This window comes from Simochromis diagramma, unplaced genomic scaffold, assembly GCF_900408965.1.
Source record: "Simochromis diagramma unplaced genomic scaffold, fSimDia1.1 OVJJ01000308.1, whole genome shotgun sequence".
NCBI classification, from domain to species: Eukaryota; Metazoa; Chordata; class Actinopteri; order Cichliformes; family Cichlidae; genus Simochromis; species Simochromis diagramma.
The window spans coordinates 1,617,099-1,636,605 of NW_024386785.1; the positions used below are offsets into that span (position 1 = coordinate 1,617,099).

Consider the following 19,507-nt stretch of genomic DNA (forward strand, 5'->3'; position numbering starts at 1 on the left):
GGGGTCTTAGGAGGTTAAAGCTCAGTGGATAGTCAACCACAGTGCTTCACAGAGTCGCACCAGGCTAAGATTTAACCCAAAAAGGGTTAAACATGTTTAAGTCCACTACCTGTACCAAATGATTTTAAAATGATGCAGATGCTGATGGAAGCATTTCCATGTAAAACAAGTTTCTCATTAAGGATAACAATGACCTACAGTATATGGTACAATGGTAAACATGTGATAACAGACGTGTGCTCATGGCAACATGCTAAAAATGCTACATGCTTTAAATATCCCACATTACAGTGCAAAAAAAAAAAAAAAAAAAAAAGTAATTCATGTTTACGGAAGTGCCGTCCTCATTTGAAACGATTGGCCGCTTCAAATGAGGAAGCGGCGATTGAGCGTTAAATGAAAGATTTGAAATGAGGGAAACTGCTGATTAACTGACTAATAAGACCATTACTTATCTTAATAGAAATTGTCAAACCCAATGACTGGCATAAAGTGAAAATCAGTCCATAAACGTATAGATTTTCTGGGAAAAATAATCACTTTGAATTTAACAGGCTTAAAGGGAAAGCGAGGGAAAAGCCTCCCAGCCAGACTGGATTTGGGTCTATTGCTTATCGTCTTGTTGGGCGTTGAAGCAGTGGAGAGCTTTTGTTGGATGCCAGCAGCTCAGAGAGTTGAGGAGGAGGAGGAGGAGGAAGTTCCACTAAACATAGAAACAAGAGTTCTCCGCCAACTCCCAGCCACACAGAGCCCAACATCTAAAACCAAACCCAGTGATTTTCACCAAGCTGTTCACTGTACAGACTACACCCCCGGCCATTCCTCCCTCTCTGCCTCGGTTCCTCCCTCTATCCGTCGCTCTCAGAGGTCAGCTTTCAGAGAAATATCTCCCTATGTGAATGAATATTAAAGCGGCAGCTGTGTGGGAGGAGAGGTGAGCGGGGTGAACGCCAAGAGGATTCATTCACCACCCATCCTCCGTTTTTAGTGTTCAGGCAATTAAAATTCATCGTTGGCAGGCTGGAAAATGGAGATGATTGTGTGGTCAAATGTGGGAGCAGAAGAGGGTTTTTAATGCATCTTTTAATTTTAATGACTGCTGATGATGTGGATTAATGTGCCCATCGTGCAGAGGACGATGTATAGAGAAGCTTTGCATTTATTCAACCAAAAAGTCAAAAGGGCAAAATTACTGATGAATTCATTTATTATTTTTAACTTTAAAATGCATGAAAAGGATGAATCCAAATCCCTCCAATTTAAATTAAAAGTCCTTTAAATATTTGTGATTGCACTGCACAAAATATTTTTCTTTTTGGAGAGATGGTTGGGTCCCCTAACGTGTAAAGTCTTTTTGCTTGATTTAAATTGAATTTGGTGTCCATCTGTACTATCAGGAATCCAGTGGAGATCCTTCAAAGCTCCTTTAGGTGCATCTAGTTGCCATTAACGGCGTTGCAGAGCTCCTTCTGGAGGATTTAGTGGTCCATGAAGACAAAGACCAGCTCCTTTCGGTGCTCATCGTTGTTGCTAAGGACAATGTTAAGCATCTTTGTAGTGGTTTAAATGGTCCTTTTGATTCTGGAGGAGATGCTTTAGGAGATTTACGGTAATCATACGGATAACTAAAGACTTAGCACTTTAGCAAAACACCAAATGGGGGCTGTAACAAGGTTCTCAAGCAACTACTATACACCTTAATTACTGTACCAGCTCATCTAATGACCCACAGGTGTTCAACCACACAAACTAGCCCATAAATCGCTTAAAGGGAACTACCTTTAAGACCTTAATAGACCTTACAAAAAGGCGCCAAACGCCCAGTACTGAACCAGTTCTGCCTTTGTGCCTTTGAGAGCCAGCCCACGTTTGGAGAGGTTTGAGAAGTGTTTGTTATATAGCATTACTAGCAGAAGTCGGATAATTTCTCTTCTGGGAAGAAAATCAGAAAATGCGTGGGCTGAATCTGTCCATCATTGGTTAATTTCTTGAGTTAACCACTACCAAGCCACTGACAGTGGTTCCAACGGTGGGCGGAACAATTTTATGGTGTTGTACTGATGCCAGCTCTTCATCGCTGGCACAAGTCCTGTTTCTTTGTGGAAATGTGTAAAATGAGTTCTAGCGTCAGCACCAGCACAGCATCCAGGGAAGAGAAGCACAGAGGGCTTTGCTGAGGTAGACGTCAAGCCAAACTGAAATAAAACTAATTGTGTTTAAGAGACTTAAGGACCTTTTATAAAATCCCAGACCTTTGAAAGACCTTAATAAGATTTCATCAGGTGGTTGAACGCATGGGTTATCAAATGAGCTCTGAAGAGATGTCAAACTATCTAAATGTCCTAAAGTTCCTCTAAAACATCTTCAATGATGACTCTAAGCATCTGAAAGACCTTTAACAGCGTATCAACAATAGGAACCTAAAGAACATAAGTTTGCTGCTCTTCCCAGGTCCCCCAAACAATGTCTAGAAGTTTCAGACTGATTACCAGGATTACCAGGGTATCCTTGGATGTCCTGGCTCCCAAGAACTTAAGGAGGACCTCTAAAAAAACCCTCTATAATAAATTTCCCTGTAACCAACGAAAGCTTTTAGAGACCATATTGTGGTGGCTTTAACCGGTCGAACGCACACAGGTTGTTAAACATCTAGTAAGATATTTCTTTGTAGGACGGATCATTTCACAGATGATTTGACATGTTTAACCATTTCACAGTCCTAAAAGAATAAAGGTCCTAAAGGCAAAGCTATCTTAAAAGAGCCTAGAAATATTTTAACTGCCTAAAAAGAACCTAGAGAACTTGTGCTCTCGTTCTTGCTCATAACAAACCTCTAGAACATCAACATCTTTAACATCTCCAAAGAACTTTGTGTTTTTGAACATCTTTTCCTTTTTCCCTTTTCTAAGATAATCATTTATTTGTTTTTGTGAAGGTGCTCAGCGATGCTGCTTGCCAGACGCACTTGTTTGACTCTCAGACAGTCTGAGACTTGTTATTTCTACTTGTGCTTTACTGGACGAAATTTTGCACTGGAGTCAACAATGTCAGAGCGCAGTCAGGCCTACGGTCCACTTTACACGTCTGTCCTGTCCTTTTTACTTGATTTAGGTTTTTAGTTTCACCCACAGAGTGTAGGAAAGCTTTCTGCCGCTCAGCAAAGTCTTAAATCCTCCAGAGAGGACGGAGTTTGTGCTGTGGGAAACGGCGAGTCTTTAACCGACTGCCGAGCCCTGAAGGAGACAGAAAACAGACATCTTGTGCAGCTAAGTGGGGCATTTTTCTGACAGCAGCAGACAGTCTGAGCGTCTCTGCAGCTTTCTGTGAGGTTGTCCGACACCACTGAGACAACTTTACAACTTCAACAAGGCTGAGAGCATCTGTGCAGAGACACCGGCCCCATCCTGAACTGTCACTGCTCACATTTGCTTTAATCCTGCACCAGTCCTGCTTCCTGTCTCCGTGCTGTTTATCTCTCCTGCCTGAGAATAAAAACCCTGGAAATGAACAGATTGTGTTTGCTGCGTTATGAAATCAAAACAGCGTTCAGCTTATTTTCAGCTCCAGATAACAATAATAACAGTGGCGCCACAGGCTGCAGAGAGCAGGCTGGCACATATGGAGGTGTGACCGAGGATGAGTTTCATAAGCAGCAGAGAATATGTAAAAGAAATGAAATATTTATCAGATACCTGTTGCCTATGGGTATTAATATGGTTATTTATTTTATTATGGAGTCCCCGTTAAAGGCTGAATAACCAATCTGTCTGGATACATGTGAATATTGTTTACAGAGGTGTGAAAAATCAGACTCTTGATTTTGATATTCCAACACCTGAACTCAGATCTGAGATACAGTAAAGACGTGACATCAAAGCTTTCTCAGACTCACAATGAGTTTTCATTCATACGTGATCGATATTTGAACATCCATCTCTCCCAAAGCCACCTGAGTCTGCAGCGTGCCAACAGGTTTCTACAGCTTTGCAAATCTCTGCTTAAAACTTAGTCTCTTCTGTAGCCACCCGACTATCAAATATGATTATAAAACTCATTTTATTTTGTTGATTCTGGTTCCAAAATTACTTTTGCTCAAAAACACAAAAGCTTTCAGACCATTAAAAATGTTTTGCTGGTGGATTTTTAATTATTTCTAAATTTTTAACTGATCCTTTCGTGGAGCTACTAACTAACTTATTATTAATGAGTAATAGAGCAAATATCAAACTGCAATAGATAATGGAAGACCGTATGTGATGTTTCCAAATGAGTCTTTAAAATGCATCCAAATTATTTTTGGGAGACAGAAAAGAGGAACAACAAAGACGACACATGGTGAGTGTAGCTGCACCGAGCAGAGGTCTTCTTCTTCTTTTTTTTGACATTGTTTGGAGACGTATTTGAAAACAGAAGACAACAAACATAAAAATATTGTTGGTTTTTGTCTTTTTAATCATTACTGTATTAAGTTTATTTATCAGGTGTGAGGTTTTCAGGAGTAAGAGTGCAAATGAGAAGAGAAACACAGCATTTCTGAAAGCAGTCGACTCAACAGTCACGCACACATCTCAATAAACATTTGCACTAAAGCCTCATCAGGCAGCTTCGGAAAAGACATTTGATGAAATGAACAAAATAAAACTGAAGACATTCCTGTATAAATGCACTCTCACACTGTTTTCAGAGCTTTGCAATAACTGTTATGCCAGAGCTGAAATTACTTTCAGCGCTGATGAACTGAAGCTCGGTAATAACGCAGCGTGAAGACTCACTTCTTCTAAACGCTGCCTTGCGACCGTTCCCAGTCCTACAGCTTCACAGCTAAACACCTCCGACACAGCCGAGTTTGACATTCGACAACGAACAAACAAATGATTCACAGGTGAGAGTCACACTGACGACTGATAACATCACATGGCTCCATCCGAGTGACAAAGAAAGCTGAGTACTTTATCAAAACCCCTTATAAATGGAGAACAAACACCTTGATTGTTTCAAGATGGACTGCAATCAAACAGGTGAACTTCAATCTCTTCCTTTCATCCGAACCAAAGAACTAAAAGAGCCTCAAGTGATTTAAAACATAAGACAATTGTCTCTCTATCTTTCCTTCTAACCTCCTTAAATAGAAACTCTAGAAAGCAATCAAAGCCCCAAAAGCAATTTTAAAACATTAATGCAGCCCTTTCCTCTCAGCAGAGGAAACAAAAGCCCTCAAACAGTCCACCGGTATTCCTTTCCTGTCATTCTGTCCTGTCTCTCTTAATTCCCTTCCCTGACTTCCTTCCTTTCCCACAGAGTACCCAACTCAAACAGGAGCGCAAACATATTCACAACAGCTTTTCCTCCTCGGTAGACTAATCATCCGTTCTTTCCTCCTACCTTCTTCAGCTGTCCACTCCGGGTTCCCACGAACACCACCGTGTGCTCCCCGTAGGTGTATGCGGCCACAGCGCCCATGCCCTCGGTCCGGTCCTCGTACAGCGGCTGTCCCTCGATCACCCTCAGGCCTCCGAGCGGCTGGTTCAGTACCAAACCGCAGAAATCATCTCCGATCTGCTTCGGCTGTGGACCAGAGGGAAAAGGTGGCATTATTAGAAAATATCACAAGAAGCGAGGACGCTCAGCTTCAGATGAAAAATAAGAGGAAGCTGCCGCTTTCCAAAGCCACCTAATACCAGCGTTATTGATCTGGTGCCCGCCTTCAGCCCATTAGGCGGGGGATCAGTATCGGCTCTCGACAATAGCGCAAGATGTGGCCCCTTAACTAAAGTTAAAGCAGCTTGAGAGCAAGATGTACAGAACGAGTCGTCCAGAAGACAAAAGCACAGACACACACTTTGGTGTTTTGGTATTTAAATAGACAATTTAATGCTGATTTTTCTTTGGTCAGATGTTCAAAAGTCATTTAAAAGATCAGTATAAATGATTATAAACAAAACCCTATGTGATCGCTTTGTTTACTTCTTATATTCCCATCGTGATTCTTAATGCGCTGCAGACACCAGTGTTTTAATAGGAGACTGCAGGACCACATGGACGTCACAGTCTACACAAATCATGACTGCTCAGGCCTAACGGTGACTTTAGACCAGCGGTCCTCAACCTTGTTTGCGCTACGGACGGGTTTAATGTTAGACAATACTTTAAGGTGTCGCGGATAAATACAGCAAAATAAAATGATGCGACCAAGAAAAATCTGCAGTATTCTGTAAATATAATAATAAACACAAATTCACTGAGTAATTGTGTAACTTTATTAGCAGCGTCCTCCTGAAATGCACCAACAACATTGAGCGTAACATCCTCCTCTCTGCCCCGTAATGCTCTCTGGTCGCTATGGTAACCTGTAAATATTTCTTTCAAAATAACACAAAACTACAACACGGGCACTGCGCAGAAATGGAACTGTGCATCACTTCAACGCGGCCTGTTCAGCACTGCACTACTTCGTCCGCCACCAGGTTTTGCATTGACTGGAAGAGAAAAGATCAACTTGCGGAGAGAAATTCCACCTGCCTGTTGGTGCTTTGATGGTGAAACTGCAGAGCAACATAGACAAACTGTACACAAGCACACGCTGCCTACGGCCACTCGCACAGACTGCATCGTAGGCTCTACACGAAGAATTCTAAATCAAGCTTTAGATGTAGGGTTAAGAGCCAATTACACTCTGCTGCAGACACGGACGTGGACAGCTGAAGACATCACGGCCAAGTAATCATTCCTGTTCATGTGTACTTGCTGCAGAGTGTGCATGGTCACAAACATCTGTAGGCATGCAAACATCCTTTCAGAGCTCTCTCTCTCTTGTGCTCTCTGATGGATGACGACATTTAACGATAATGCAAAATAACTGCTTGTCATGCAGAGTGGACAGGTCTCAAGCTACCGATGAGTGCACTGATTGACATATGACAGGGTAGTACAGACAGAGTGCTCTAAAACCAATCAGTGACAGAGAGATCCATGATGAGTGAATCACCTACTTAGGGTTAGGTTGCATTTTAGCCTCATACTTAGCGAGCACAGCTCCAGAAAATAGATGTTAGCTTTCAAATAAAGTCTCTAACACTCTGTTATGAGATTTCCATTCGATTGTACCAGGCACCTCAAACGTCTACATAAAAGGGATGAAACCAAACCCAGTCGCTGTCCTCCAGGTGGATATTTCAGGTTAACAAACAAACATCATGTTTTTATTAAACTTTAATACACTGATAGATTACATGAAACTTTAAATAGAAATGTAAGGAAAAGCAAGTAAAAAATGAGCAAACGTGGGGTGCATGGTGGAGGACAAAGGGCTGTAGAGCCAAAGCGCTTCATGCTTCTGTATGTTGCCCACAGGGCAGAGTGTATGGAACAGGGAGGAGACGAGTTATTACAGGGTCCACATACACTCAGAGGGTAGCTAACACCCTGTCATTAGCGGGTTAAGGCCTTGATGCATCACAGCGACCGTACAGGGTGGAAAGTCTGAAACCCAAATGTTCGAGCCAACACTCCACTGGCAAGTTTATCTCCATTTTTGCGCATCAAAAAATAGAGATAAATACCTTTTACATCTTAAAGGTTCACTCCTGGGAATAGCAGTCAGAATGGTTTCAGGTTGTTTGGATTAGATAAAAAGTTTCCCTCGCCATCATAAATCCCTCGTGACACCTTCAGCTCTCAGTTTGTCCAAATCATCCTTCTTCAAAGATGACTTTCGGCTCAAATTCACTTTCACACAGCAACATGTGACTATCAAACATCTTCTGTCGTGTGACCTGTCAGCTAAGTGTTGATTCACTTAAAAGATGTCTGGCTTCTATTCAACGTTTAATGTTTTCAGCTGAAACCTGTGTGATGCCGACACAGGACAAATCAGAAGTCTAAAGTCTTAAAAAGGCTCAAATGCTCAAAGCAGAGATACTCAGCTGGTTAATAAAGAAACAACATTTATTTTCAAATCAACTCACTTATTAATTAGCCAGGACGGACCACACGCCATGTAAACAGTATATTTAACTGTCCAAATACTTCAGCCAACTCTTTGTGTAACATAGAAGACAGTTTGAGTCTCTTCAGTTTTATTAAGTGAGATATTAAATGGTCCCTGGACAAGTTCACACCCTAGTGCAGTGGTTCCCAAACTGTTTTGCAAGAAAAATGTTCGCGCCCCTCCCCCTCGCGCGCGCACACACACACACACACACACACGCACTAACACATCCTCCAACCACACACGCCCATATTTTGCTCCACTGCGGTTTATTTCACACCTCAAACATTTACTAAACAATTAAGCAAATACAAGTAATCTGCAGGTAGTAAGAAAATAAACTACTAACTCTTTTACGCTGCGTCCGCACCTACACGGGTATTTTTGAACACGCAGCTGTTTCGTCCACGTAAACGACGTTTCGAATCACCGAAAACGGAGATTTTTCAAAACTCCTTTTTTGCGTTTACGTGTGGACGAGGAATACAGAGTTCGTCACGCAACTTCAAAGGTATGTGCCTTTTTCACGTCACACTGTGTGCCACGTTATTGTTTACATGAGATGAACTGCAGAATGGCAGACAGAGACGAAATACTGTTAATCTGACTGTCTTCAGTTTTTACAGCTTACATATAAACACGCAGTTACTGTCCCTCCATTTACAAAGGCAGAGGCGTCACGGTGTGATTACTTTACGTGTAGTTGTTTTTTTCCTGTGTAATAATATTCAACATTACTATCAAATCAAAAAATGCCTCTCTGTGCAAAATGGGTTCAAAAACATAAACAGCTGTGGGATCCTGTTTGTCTGTGATTTGGACAGGGGGAACAAATCCTGGCAGGATCAGCCTGATGTTATTTGTATCCCGCTGTAACTTTACTGTATAAAGAGCTCACATCTCCAAAATGTCAGGAGTAGTTGGTCATTACAAGAAGTGTTTGTGAACTAAAAGTCAAGAATGTGGGATCCTGTTTGTCCGTGATTTGAAGAGCCCAGCGCTGCTCCCGATGAAGGGAAAACCAATTCTGCAGGGAGACCTACTTCGGCACTTGTGCAGGTGAAGCCAAAGGGAAGATGCTTCACCATATTTTCTAGTCTTTGTCTTAGAATGAAGTTTGTTTGGAAACATATTCAGCGATGCTTCATCTCCTGCTTTGCGTTTGTGTGGAGCCCCATTGCTAGTAGTGTCCAAGCGTTGTTTTTGTTTTTCCCCTTTTCATGCCACGCCCCCCCCCCTGCAATGACTCTGCGCCCCCCCTAGGGTCGGGCCCCACACTTTGGGAAGGTCTGCCCTAGTGTATGCCTGGTTGCTCACCTTAAAGCCTGCAGGCGTTGAAAGCTGAGCAGTACTACCTCTGAGGTCTCGGGTCTGTTTCCTGCACATTTACTTTGCTTGCGAGGAATGCATAAGCATACTTTAAGATTTATTTACCTTCTAAGATAACAAGTGATCGACTGTAGAGGCAGGGGGGTAGTTCAGCGATTAGCAATGTTGCCTCACAACAACAGAGTCCTGGGTTAAAACCCGGGCATGGCTCTTCTGGTGGGAGTTTGCATGTTTATCTGCCAATGAAACTTTAACTCCACAGTGATCGGCTGCAGCTGGTACCGAACTAACGCTGGCAGCTGCAGACTGAAATAGCGGAACTGGAGTTCATGCACAGGATGAGGAAGTCACGTGAGTCATCAAGTCCACACACTAGTATCTATTCATTTATTCGAAGAGGCGCGCCTGTCCCACTACTGCCACGAGTACTTTAAAATGAACTGAGAGACAACTTAAGTCTTTTAAATTCTTTGTTAGCTCAGGGGTTATCATTTACTCCTCACACTATGAGAGTCCGAGGTTTAAACCCACACAGCAGGTGAACTGGTGCTTGGATAGTACATTTCCATTCAATCTGAGCACTCAAAGCATTTTTACTACCCATGTACACACATCCATGTGTCCTTTTGTTTTTGTCTTTCTGATGGAAGCATCAGGGCGACTTGGGGTTCAGCATCTTGCCCGAGGTTTCTTCAATATGCGAGCTGAAGGAGCCAGGAATCGAACCACTGATGGTCCAATTAGCAGACGAGCTTCTCCAGCTCCTGAGCCACAGTCGTCCAATTTACCCAATGGCCCCTTATCAAATCTTCTGATCTCTTTGCTATCAGGCATGAGACTTTTTTTTTTAATGTGAAGAGCTTCTAGAGCTCACTGGCTTTGCTTCCAGGGTACATAAAGCTATGCAACTATAGTGTTTAAACAAAGTTTATAATGTTTTCTGTTTCCTCAGCTCTCTGTGAGGGTCCTCAAAAGTTTAAAAGCTCAAATGAGACAGTGTGGGAAGAAAAAGTGCCGATGGTACGACACACACCTTGGTCTGTCTGCATCTGACGCACCCCACATTGTCATCACGCATACTGTTGACTGAGTGAGCCATCAAACAGTCATTTGGAGCTCTGCATCTGTGTGAGGTCTTGATAAGATTTCCTCAGAATGAGGGCTTCAAACTAAAAACCATAAAAACAAAACAAAACCATCTACTCAAAGCTACAAACACACAGATGCACACACGGAGCAGAGATTGTAACGTGATGTGCAAACAGGAAACCTGCTGCTGACACTTAATGAAAAACGAGATTAAAGCACTCACACAAAAATATAAAAACACACACACACACACACAAACTGAGACCATCCCAATGTCACATCCCATTGAAACACACACACACACACACACACACACACACACACACACACACACACACACACACACACCCTGCTGTTTTTGACAAAAGAAGGAGGTCAGAGCAGGGACAAAGGCCCTGCTCTGACCTCCTTCTCCTTTCACTTTACCCTGAAAACACACACACACACACACACACACACACACACACACACACACACACACACACAACACACAGTAGCATGGGTCATTAACTTATATTTCATCACTTTCATCAGCGTGTGGCTGATTGGCTGTGATTGGTTGCTTGGTTGCTTGGTTGGTTGCTGTGGGCAACTCAACCCCATTCCACCCCTCCTTTTCCAAAACCCAGGCCCGGCTCAGAACTCGTCTCCTGGCGGGTTTCCCTGCCTGGTTGCCATGGTTACCACTGCAGGCCATTACCGCCATGAATAAGAACATCATCTACCCCCGACCTGAAATAACCCCACTGCAGACATTGAGAGGGAGGGAGAGCTCTTCCTTCTGTTCGCTCTGGCTTGTTTTTCCTGTAGTTCACACTATTTCTCATCTTTTATCCATTTGAGCAAATGAAGTATATTCAAAGTCATCTTTAGTGTGGGGACGAATCTGTCACAGTTTGTGAACCTTGGTGCCTTGTGGGGACAAAAACATTCAATTTAATAATGAAATGTAAATGTGAAGACTTAAGGTTGGGGTAAGTCTCCAGGAAACCAGCGTAAGTCAACGTAATGTCCTCTGAAGTGACAGAAACATGACTGCGTGTGTTGCAGCCTCAGGGCAGCCTCTGGCCAGATGATGTAGTTTGCACAAAGAGACCGAAACAAAGGAAGAAGCAAAAGACGGCAAAGAGATTTCTCTCCTTTTCTTTATTTTCCTGCTAAACATGCAGGAGGAAATGGTCAGGACTATTTTTTTAACAATCTAATTAAAAATGTCAGTCTTTCCTCTTACACTTGGCTTTTTTGGCTTCAACAGAAATCGGGAAAATGTGGCAGGAAAACACCCGATCCTGATATTGGACTAGCCTATACTACAGAGCTGTTTAAGAAGTTCAAGACATGTGTTACCTTTAGCAGCAAAATCAAGGTCATCTCTCAAGCCTGTAGAAAGCAAGTCCAAACAACAACCTTTAGGACTAGTCTCCTGCCTGCAGCGGGTCAATCTGGGGCCCATCAGCTTATGTGTTTACTTAGAGCTTGGATAAGATCGCCAATATTTTACAATGTAGCCAGTGGTGTCATTAATTAATGCAGACATATATTAAAAGTGTTTTCAAACGCTAACCCAAAAGCTTCTGTTCCTGACATTTCTTTTCACCTTTCAACAGGTAGCACACGTTCTTATCCAAATATCGTCAGACCTTAGAGGCCCAGTCCAAGTCAAGTTTCAGGGCTGAAGGTGCAACTTACAGTGTGGATGCAGGGCAGCTCTTTGTTCAGTAACCACGGTAACGAGAGCCGTCCCTCTCCACGGTAACAGGAGCGGATCCTTTCTCTCATGGCCAGGTTGATGTCATGGAGGGTGAACAGACAGAGGACCGTCTCTCTTGGTGGATTGGAGCGGTTCTTCTGACCCTGAAAATCCACAAAAGAAATTAATTCATTTAAAAATAAATGAGATATTTGCAGGTTTAAGTCCTGGACAGGCCTCTGAGCAAGGCACCCTTCAACAAAAAAAGTAAAAAACTCAGAAAGAAAGTTCAAGCTCAGATCGAAAACATCCAGTCAGAAGAGAGGGCATCAACAGTCACCTACCTGTGAGAAGACGACAAACAGGATGTCGTCGTTTTCAGAAAGGCCGAGCGCTTGTGCCAGCCGCCGCCCTGGTTTTTGCTTGTAGGCGGCCTGGACCAATCGGTACTCTATGCCATCTTTTGTGCAGCCCAGAGGAAACTCCACATATGAGTAGAACTCTGTGTCATCAGAGCACATCCTCACAATCTTAGACGTGAAGAAGTTCTCTCCTCCGGCATCCATCTGAGTCAGCTGTGTGTCCAGCTGTAGCGTCAGGAAGTACACGTACGTGCGACTGGAGAAGCCGTAGACGTAGTAGATGTCGAAGGCAGGGTAGAGTGACAGGGTGTCGGACGGGATCTTGATCTGCGAGGAGACGAACTCATCCTGGTAAACCAGAGAGAACATATCGACGCTCTCCTCATCAACCACCAGCTTCCTGCTGGACAGCGTGGGGAAATATTCCGACTTTCCATCGATGGCGGCTCCGATGAACAAGTGGCTCTTGGTCTTCTCCAGCATCTTTCTCTTTGGGTCATCCAACCAGTGGTCTTCAACAATCACACCTGCAGAAGAAGGACAAATAGGCAGGATGCGATTAATACTGTGCCTTCCAGAATGTTCGGGACAAAGTCCTAAATTTTGTAGTTTTACAAACACTTTGCATGAACTGTTTGCAGATATTTTTTTTTTTTTACATAGGCCTCATTTTCACAGCTTTACAATCTACTGTGATGCTGTACAGAGGTCAGTTCTATCGGCGGATAGCCAAAATAAACACATCTTCCTTTAAAACTAATCAGCTACTTTTAGCTTTTTCATAATAGTAATGTAACAGAAAAATATATTGACTTTTATTCTGAAGAACATTTACTGGAACTCCTTCGGTCTCCAGCAACAAAGCTATCAACAATGCAACGCACAAACAACCTCTGGATCAGATGCTAAAGAAAGGACAAGTGTTAGCAGGCAGTGTGAGACCCATTTCCACCAGAAAAGCTCCGGCGGGTCTGATTAGCTCTTTCTTTTCAAGCAGTGTCCCACAGTGGCTGTTCCAGTACTTTAATCAAAGGTCTAACTAATTTCACTCACACCTTTTTTCCCCACTGATACCAGAGCAGAGAAAATATTCCAGCATTTGTGAATGAACCAAAAATCTGCTTTACAAAGAAATATGTGGGCAAAGTCTAGCTGTCAGTCATCTGCTGTTATGTCCTGACAGTCTTCATTCAGGTTTTTGTTCATGCCAAAAACTGCACATTATAAAAACCTGCAAAATATTTTGACACTTGATTGACGTCTGCAAGTCGAAATGCTTCTCCAGCCTGCACAGAAGTCCAGAGGGAACATTGGAGCGTATTGTTTTTATTTTAGGCATTAAAACGATTACATTGGGACAATGCATCAGTACAAAATCTGCCGAATGTTTATAATTGAGTATTTACAACAAGACAACATGAAAATAAAACTGCTATTCTATAAAATATTGTTTACAAAGAGCATGCATTAGATTCCCTCTGTTGCATTAGCTGCTGATATCACTGTAATCCAATAAAACAAACCTTCAGGGAAAAAGCAGAGGCACAGTTTCACAGTGAGAGTAACTGCTGTCAAAGCCATCAGCTACTAGCTAACTTAACTGTAAAAAAAACAAAACAAAAACGTGCTTCCTTGAGAAAACCTTTCGAAACAGCAATTAGTTGCTCTAACCACTAGTGGAGAAATATTGTTAACGTGAAGCTAAATGTTGACCAGATCAGCTAGTAGTATTAAATGTAGCACCAAATTAGAAACGATTCTGCAGTTAGTTGAATTCATGCTAGCCTTGGTTAGCGGCTAGCTTTTGTGATTTATCTAAAAACTATTATAAGAGACTTGGGTAGAAGTTTCCATGTTTTTTTTTTTTCTTGTGCAAATTGATGGATCAGTGACGCATCATTTATGGAGCTGTGAGTGTTAGTCTATCCAGTCTGTGAGTTGTAATCACAGACTGGATAAAAGACGCAGCTTTATGGTCTAAAAACTGTTCAATTTCAATTCAATTTTATTTACACAGCGCCAAATCACAACAGTCGCCTCAAGGCGCTTTATATTGTAAGGTGGACCCTACAATAACACATACAGAGAAAAACCCAACAATCATATGAGCCCCTATGAGCAAGCTCTTTGGTGACAGTGGGAAGGAAAAACTCCCTTTTAACAGGAAGAAACCTCGGGGAGAACCAGGCTCATGGAGGGGCGGGGCCATGTCGCAACAAGTTGGGGGTGAGAGAAAACTGAAGGAAAAGCAGACCTGCCTTAAACCTGTGTCATTTGTAGTGGGAGTCTGTGGCCATCTGTAACCCTAGTGAACCCTTTCCAGATGACCTTATTGAACCAATCACTAGATTAGGTTGCATCAATTAAAACGTGGACTTCTTTTTATAAATTACAGGCTAATTCAGAAAAGATTATCATCCAAGGTTTGCTCACTGGACAACAGAAGATTAACCAGAAGTGGTTATCAAATGAGCAAATGGAGTTTTAAAGTCAGCTTCACCCCTCGGTGACAAAAACGCTCAGCTTACGTCTTCATAGCATGACTTCACTAATCAATGGGTGACATCATGGTGGCTACATCCTTCTTTTCCACTGTCCAGAAGCTAATTCCTTCCAAATGTCTTAAATTGTATTACCTGTCGAGGACTCTCTAACTCCACCCCCTCTTCAGCCTTGCTTACCTGCCATCCCATCAGCCTCTCGGGCTCCAGACAGGTAGTGCTCCTTGCGGTGATGCGGTTCCCCCAGTTTGAAGAGATCCTCCAGCCTGAGGAACTGACAGACGCCCTGCCAGATGGAGCCGCATGCCACCAGTCTGTTTCCAATATAATCCACTAGTAAGAGCTTATTCACGTTATCTGACATCTCCAGTCTGAGGACAGAGGCAGACAGGTAACGCAGACAGGTGAGACAGGTGTAGACATACAGATGTAAGGATATATAGAAATAAATAAGTGAGACAAGAGGGGACAAACCGATGAGCGCAGGACCTGACGCTGGGTGGAGGGTAACAGCTAGCATTGTCCTCCACAGGTCCGGTCATGTGACTCCGCAGCTCCGTCAGATTAGCTGAGAGCTTCAGCACTCGGTTCACTGCTCCGACATACACCTCACCTGTACTCTGGTGGACGGTCAGGTGGGTGAGGGAGGTGTCAAAGGCCCGGTACACCACTCTGCCCGATGGCACGGAGGGAGGCGGAGGAGCAGCAGGGGCAGAGAGGATAGGGGAGGAAAAGAGGACAAGGGAGAGGAGAGGGAGGAGGAGCAGAGGAGAGGAACAGGAGAAGACCATGGTGGACACGAAGAGGAAAGGATGAAGGGGCAGAGGAGGAGAGGGGGGAGGAGGAAAAGGAGAGAAGAGCTGGCGGCAGGTCTGGTGAAGAGTCGGCTTCAGTGGGGCATGGCTGCAGGGAGAGAAAGAGGAAAACGCATTCAGAACCAGCTTCAGAATATTCATGTTTTTAAACTTTCTTTAGCGTTGTAGCAATTCACTGATGGACCTCTGAGCATTAATGGCTCCATTACAAACGGGTCCTCCTCACAGACAATTCAGCTGCTTTTAAAGGCACCAATGTGACTGAATGCATGAAAAACAATGTGTATATGGTCCGTGTACAAGATAGATAGCAGGAACTTGGATACATGGCAGAGACGAGCACTCAGCATAAGCGACTCAATCCTTTGAGGTAAACATGCAGGAGGTCCTTTTTCTCTTCCCCCTCAGCTGGGTACACGTTTCTTTCCCACTGTCACAAAGTGATAGTTTATAGGCCTCATATGATTTTGGGGGCTTTCTCTCCAATATTGGAGAGTCTTTAAATTAAATATAAAGTACTTTGAGGCGACTGATTTGCCACTGAACTGAACGGCTGCAGTTCCTGCGGTGATCACTTAAGGCTGGCTCAAAAACGTAGAGTCCCGTATCAAAAAAAGCCAACTCTGCAGCAGAAATAAACACGTTTGTAAGGTCATTTTAATTTTTATTAACTTAACCATCTGGACAATGGAGTTAGCTGAGCAGTGTCTTGATTAAAATAAAAGTTTATATAGTATTTAATTTTTTAATTTTGACCATGTAATCTTCTAAATTCCTTGAAAGGACGTCACATCCCTAATCTGCATCTCATCCCTGGTCTGATCAGCCTCAGGTGGATCACCTGCAGGAGGATAAATGCTAAAATATGAGAGTCACGCAATGACCACAGGAACATCTATTCTTCACAAGGCCACCTCAAACGCCAAGCAAGGTGTTTCACCAACAATAAACAGAATTATCTTCAAAATTATCCCGGCCTTAGCCTGACAGGGAGCTTTAGAAACCAACAGGCAGTATTATTTACCAGAAACACACACACAGATAGTGAGTGCAGAGATTAGCAGAGTGTGGGAGTGTAATCGAAGCAGATAGAAGTATTGATCTGTTTCTGTCTGTCTTCTCACTGAATCTCTCTCATAAGCCTCAGCAGCTCCAGTAACACTAAGCTGGATGGAAACTTCACTCTTATCCTTGCAGCCAGTTCAACTCCGACTGACTGACAGTTCTAATCAACACACACACACACACACACACACACACAAACACACACATGTAAATGCCTCGACAGTTTAATCCTAATCTACAGCGATATTAACACCAAACGCAGGACAAGTTTGGGCTGCAAGTATTGTGTTGAAAAGCCTGCAGCATTTGCGCTCAGCGTGGGTGTCCCAGTGGGAATTGAACCCTCAACTGCAGCACTGCTTTATATCAGCCTCCTGGTTTTCAGCTCAGACGCATTAATCAATACGAGAATACGAGAAACGGCGTCTGGAAACAAAGAGCTGGATTTATTTTATCTGGCTTTCAGGGGTTTCTTCTTCTGCTTTCTCGGTTACATCTGGAGTGTCTTTTTATTCATCTGAATAAGGTTTAACAGTGGAAACGCTCACTGCAGTCTCAACGGGTCAGATTTGGTAATATCTCTTTTTTAAAAGTCACTTTTAACTCGAGTCAGGATTAGTGAGCAGGCCTACAGAGAACACATCTGTTCTGTTCAAAAATGTCTTTGAAGTGATTTAAATAGGAGCTCTTCGGCTCATTTTCAGCTCTGTACTTTCACTCCGGTGACTGCAGCGGAGCAGCTTTGCATGACTCACAGTTCAAAGAAAAAAAACAACTGTATTTATCTTATTCTGGGCTTTTATGCAACACTCTTTTCCATCCTTTGTCTAAAAAAATCCATTTAACTATACAGGGTGGGCCATTTATATGGATACACCGTAACAAAATGGGAATGTTTGGTGATATTAAAGTCCGAAGACAATTGAAAGTCTGAAGGCAATTGTCTATGGTGTGAAGATACGAGATGTGCAGCACCTGAAACTACGGATACTGGATGCCTGTGCTGGCATTTCTCCTGCGGTGTTGCTATCAGTGTGTGAAGAGTGAGAAGAGGGTTGCATTGACAATCCAACACAATGGGCAGCACATTGAACACATTTTATAAGTGGTCAGAAACTTGTAAATAACTCATGAAAGAATAAAGTTACGTTGAAACCAAGCACACCATTGTTTTTCTTGTGACATTACCAATAAGTTTGATGTGTCACATGGCCCTCTTCCTATTGAAAAAACAAAAGTTGTACCCAAGATGGCCGACTTCTAAATGGCCACCATGGTCACCACCCATCTTGAGGAGTTTGCCCCCTCACATATACTAATGTGCCACAAACAGGACTTTCATATCATCAAACATTCCCATGTTATTACGGTGTATCCATATAAATGGCCCACTGTGTACATTAAAACATTAGCTGTTGTGCAAGAGCTTTAAAGCTGCATTCTTCCTAATAGCCAGCAGGGGGCGCGCCTCTGGTTGCAGAAAGACTTGAGGTTCTATAGAAGTTTACAGGGACGCGGCGTTGCTCTGAAACCTCAGTAAACATATTCTCGATATGTCACGGATTCAGTCACTAGTTTGAAGTCTGAATATACAATATTTTCGATTGTTGACATTATCAGGGTCAGAAAGAAGAACAGAGCAGGATATGCTTATTGGTCAAAACCTGACACGTCATTAGCCAATAAACAGACAGCTTCAAAATGTCACAACAGAACTTCTTGAACCAGGCAGTGACATCAGATGGCTACAGTCATTCTTTAAATACAGTCTATGATTTTTTTCTCTGAAGGCCTGCCTCTCTGAACGCTCTCTTTCTTCCGATTGGCCGAGTGCAGGAAGTCCCCAGAAGTGAGAAAACAGTTAAAATCGAGCACAGATCAATAAATATGGTTAAACAGTCTGTGTGTGTATTTAAACCATTTAACTCTTTCACTGTATTTTAAAAGTGACTAATGTGTTCTGCACTTTGCCCAATTTTGTACATCAATAAAATATGAACTAGTTTAACCGACTAATATTTCTGGTGCTGACAAGTAGTAATGTTTACTCATCATGGTCAACTGAGCACACGCGTCTTCACTAATAATACATATTCTAATCCCAGAAATCCCACAGAAGAAGCGGGAACAAATTATTTTACAACTGGGTGGAAATCTGTCTTATTTCAGGTCAGAGAGGTGCTCTGCCTTCACATGAGTGAAATTTTGAAAAACACAGAAACAAAAACGAATTAAAAAAACAAACAAACACACTATATACACTGTACAATGGAATATTTAAATAAAAAACGTGTGAAATAAGACTGCCCTGTGGGACCAAATCTCTACAAAACAAATATTTTACACAGTGTGTCCTCGCTGTAATTAACGTATTTCAAATAAATAATAAATCGCTGTTTTCAGACAAAAATGGGGGAAATGTAGCTTTGAGCCTCTCAGGTGTAAAGAGCTTCTCGTTGTCATCCCTGCTAACGATGTGAGTATTTGTGACTAATTGTCGATTCGAGGAGTTTACAAGACTCCAGGATATGCATGAGGGCTCAACGGTCAATTGAGAGCGTAATGATCAGATTAACAGCAGGTGGTAAATGTAGATTTCTGACATGCAGCATGATGGTGGATCCACTGAGGCTTAAATTTCACTGCAAAATTTGGGAGAAATGAAACGA

The 19,507-nt window shown here is 42.7% G+C and overlaps 1 protein-coding gene across 1 annotated transcript in view; it reads right to left on the minus strand.

Moving 5' to 3' along the window:
* Positions 1–19,507, minus strand: part of plxna3 (plexin A3) — a 134,221-nt gene that overhangs the window by 85,887 nt on the left and 28,827 nt on the right. The window contains exons 2-6 of the mRNA XM_040022702.1: positions 15,433–15,861; positions 15,139–15,329; positions 12,440–12,984; positions 12,095–12,259; positions 5,383–5,565 (exon numbers count right to left, since the gene is read on the minus strand). Coding sequence (XP_039878636.1) covers positions 5,383–5,565; positions 12,095–12,259; positions 12,440–12,984; positions 15,139–15,329; positions 15,433–15,749 — 1,401 coding nt within the window. The 5' untranslated portion in view covers positions 15,750–15,861. The remainder of the gene's footprint in view (positions 1–5,382; positions 5,566–12,094; positions 12,260–12,439; positions 12,985–15,138; positions 15,330–15,432; positions 15,862–19,507) is intronic.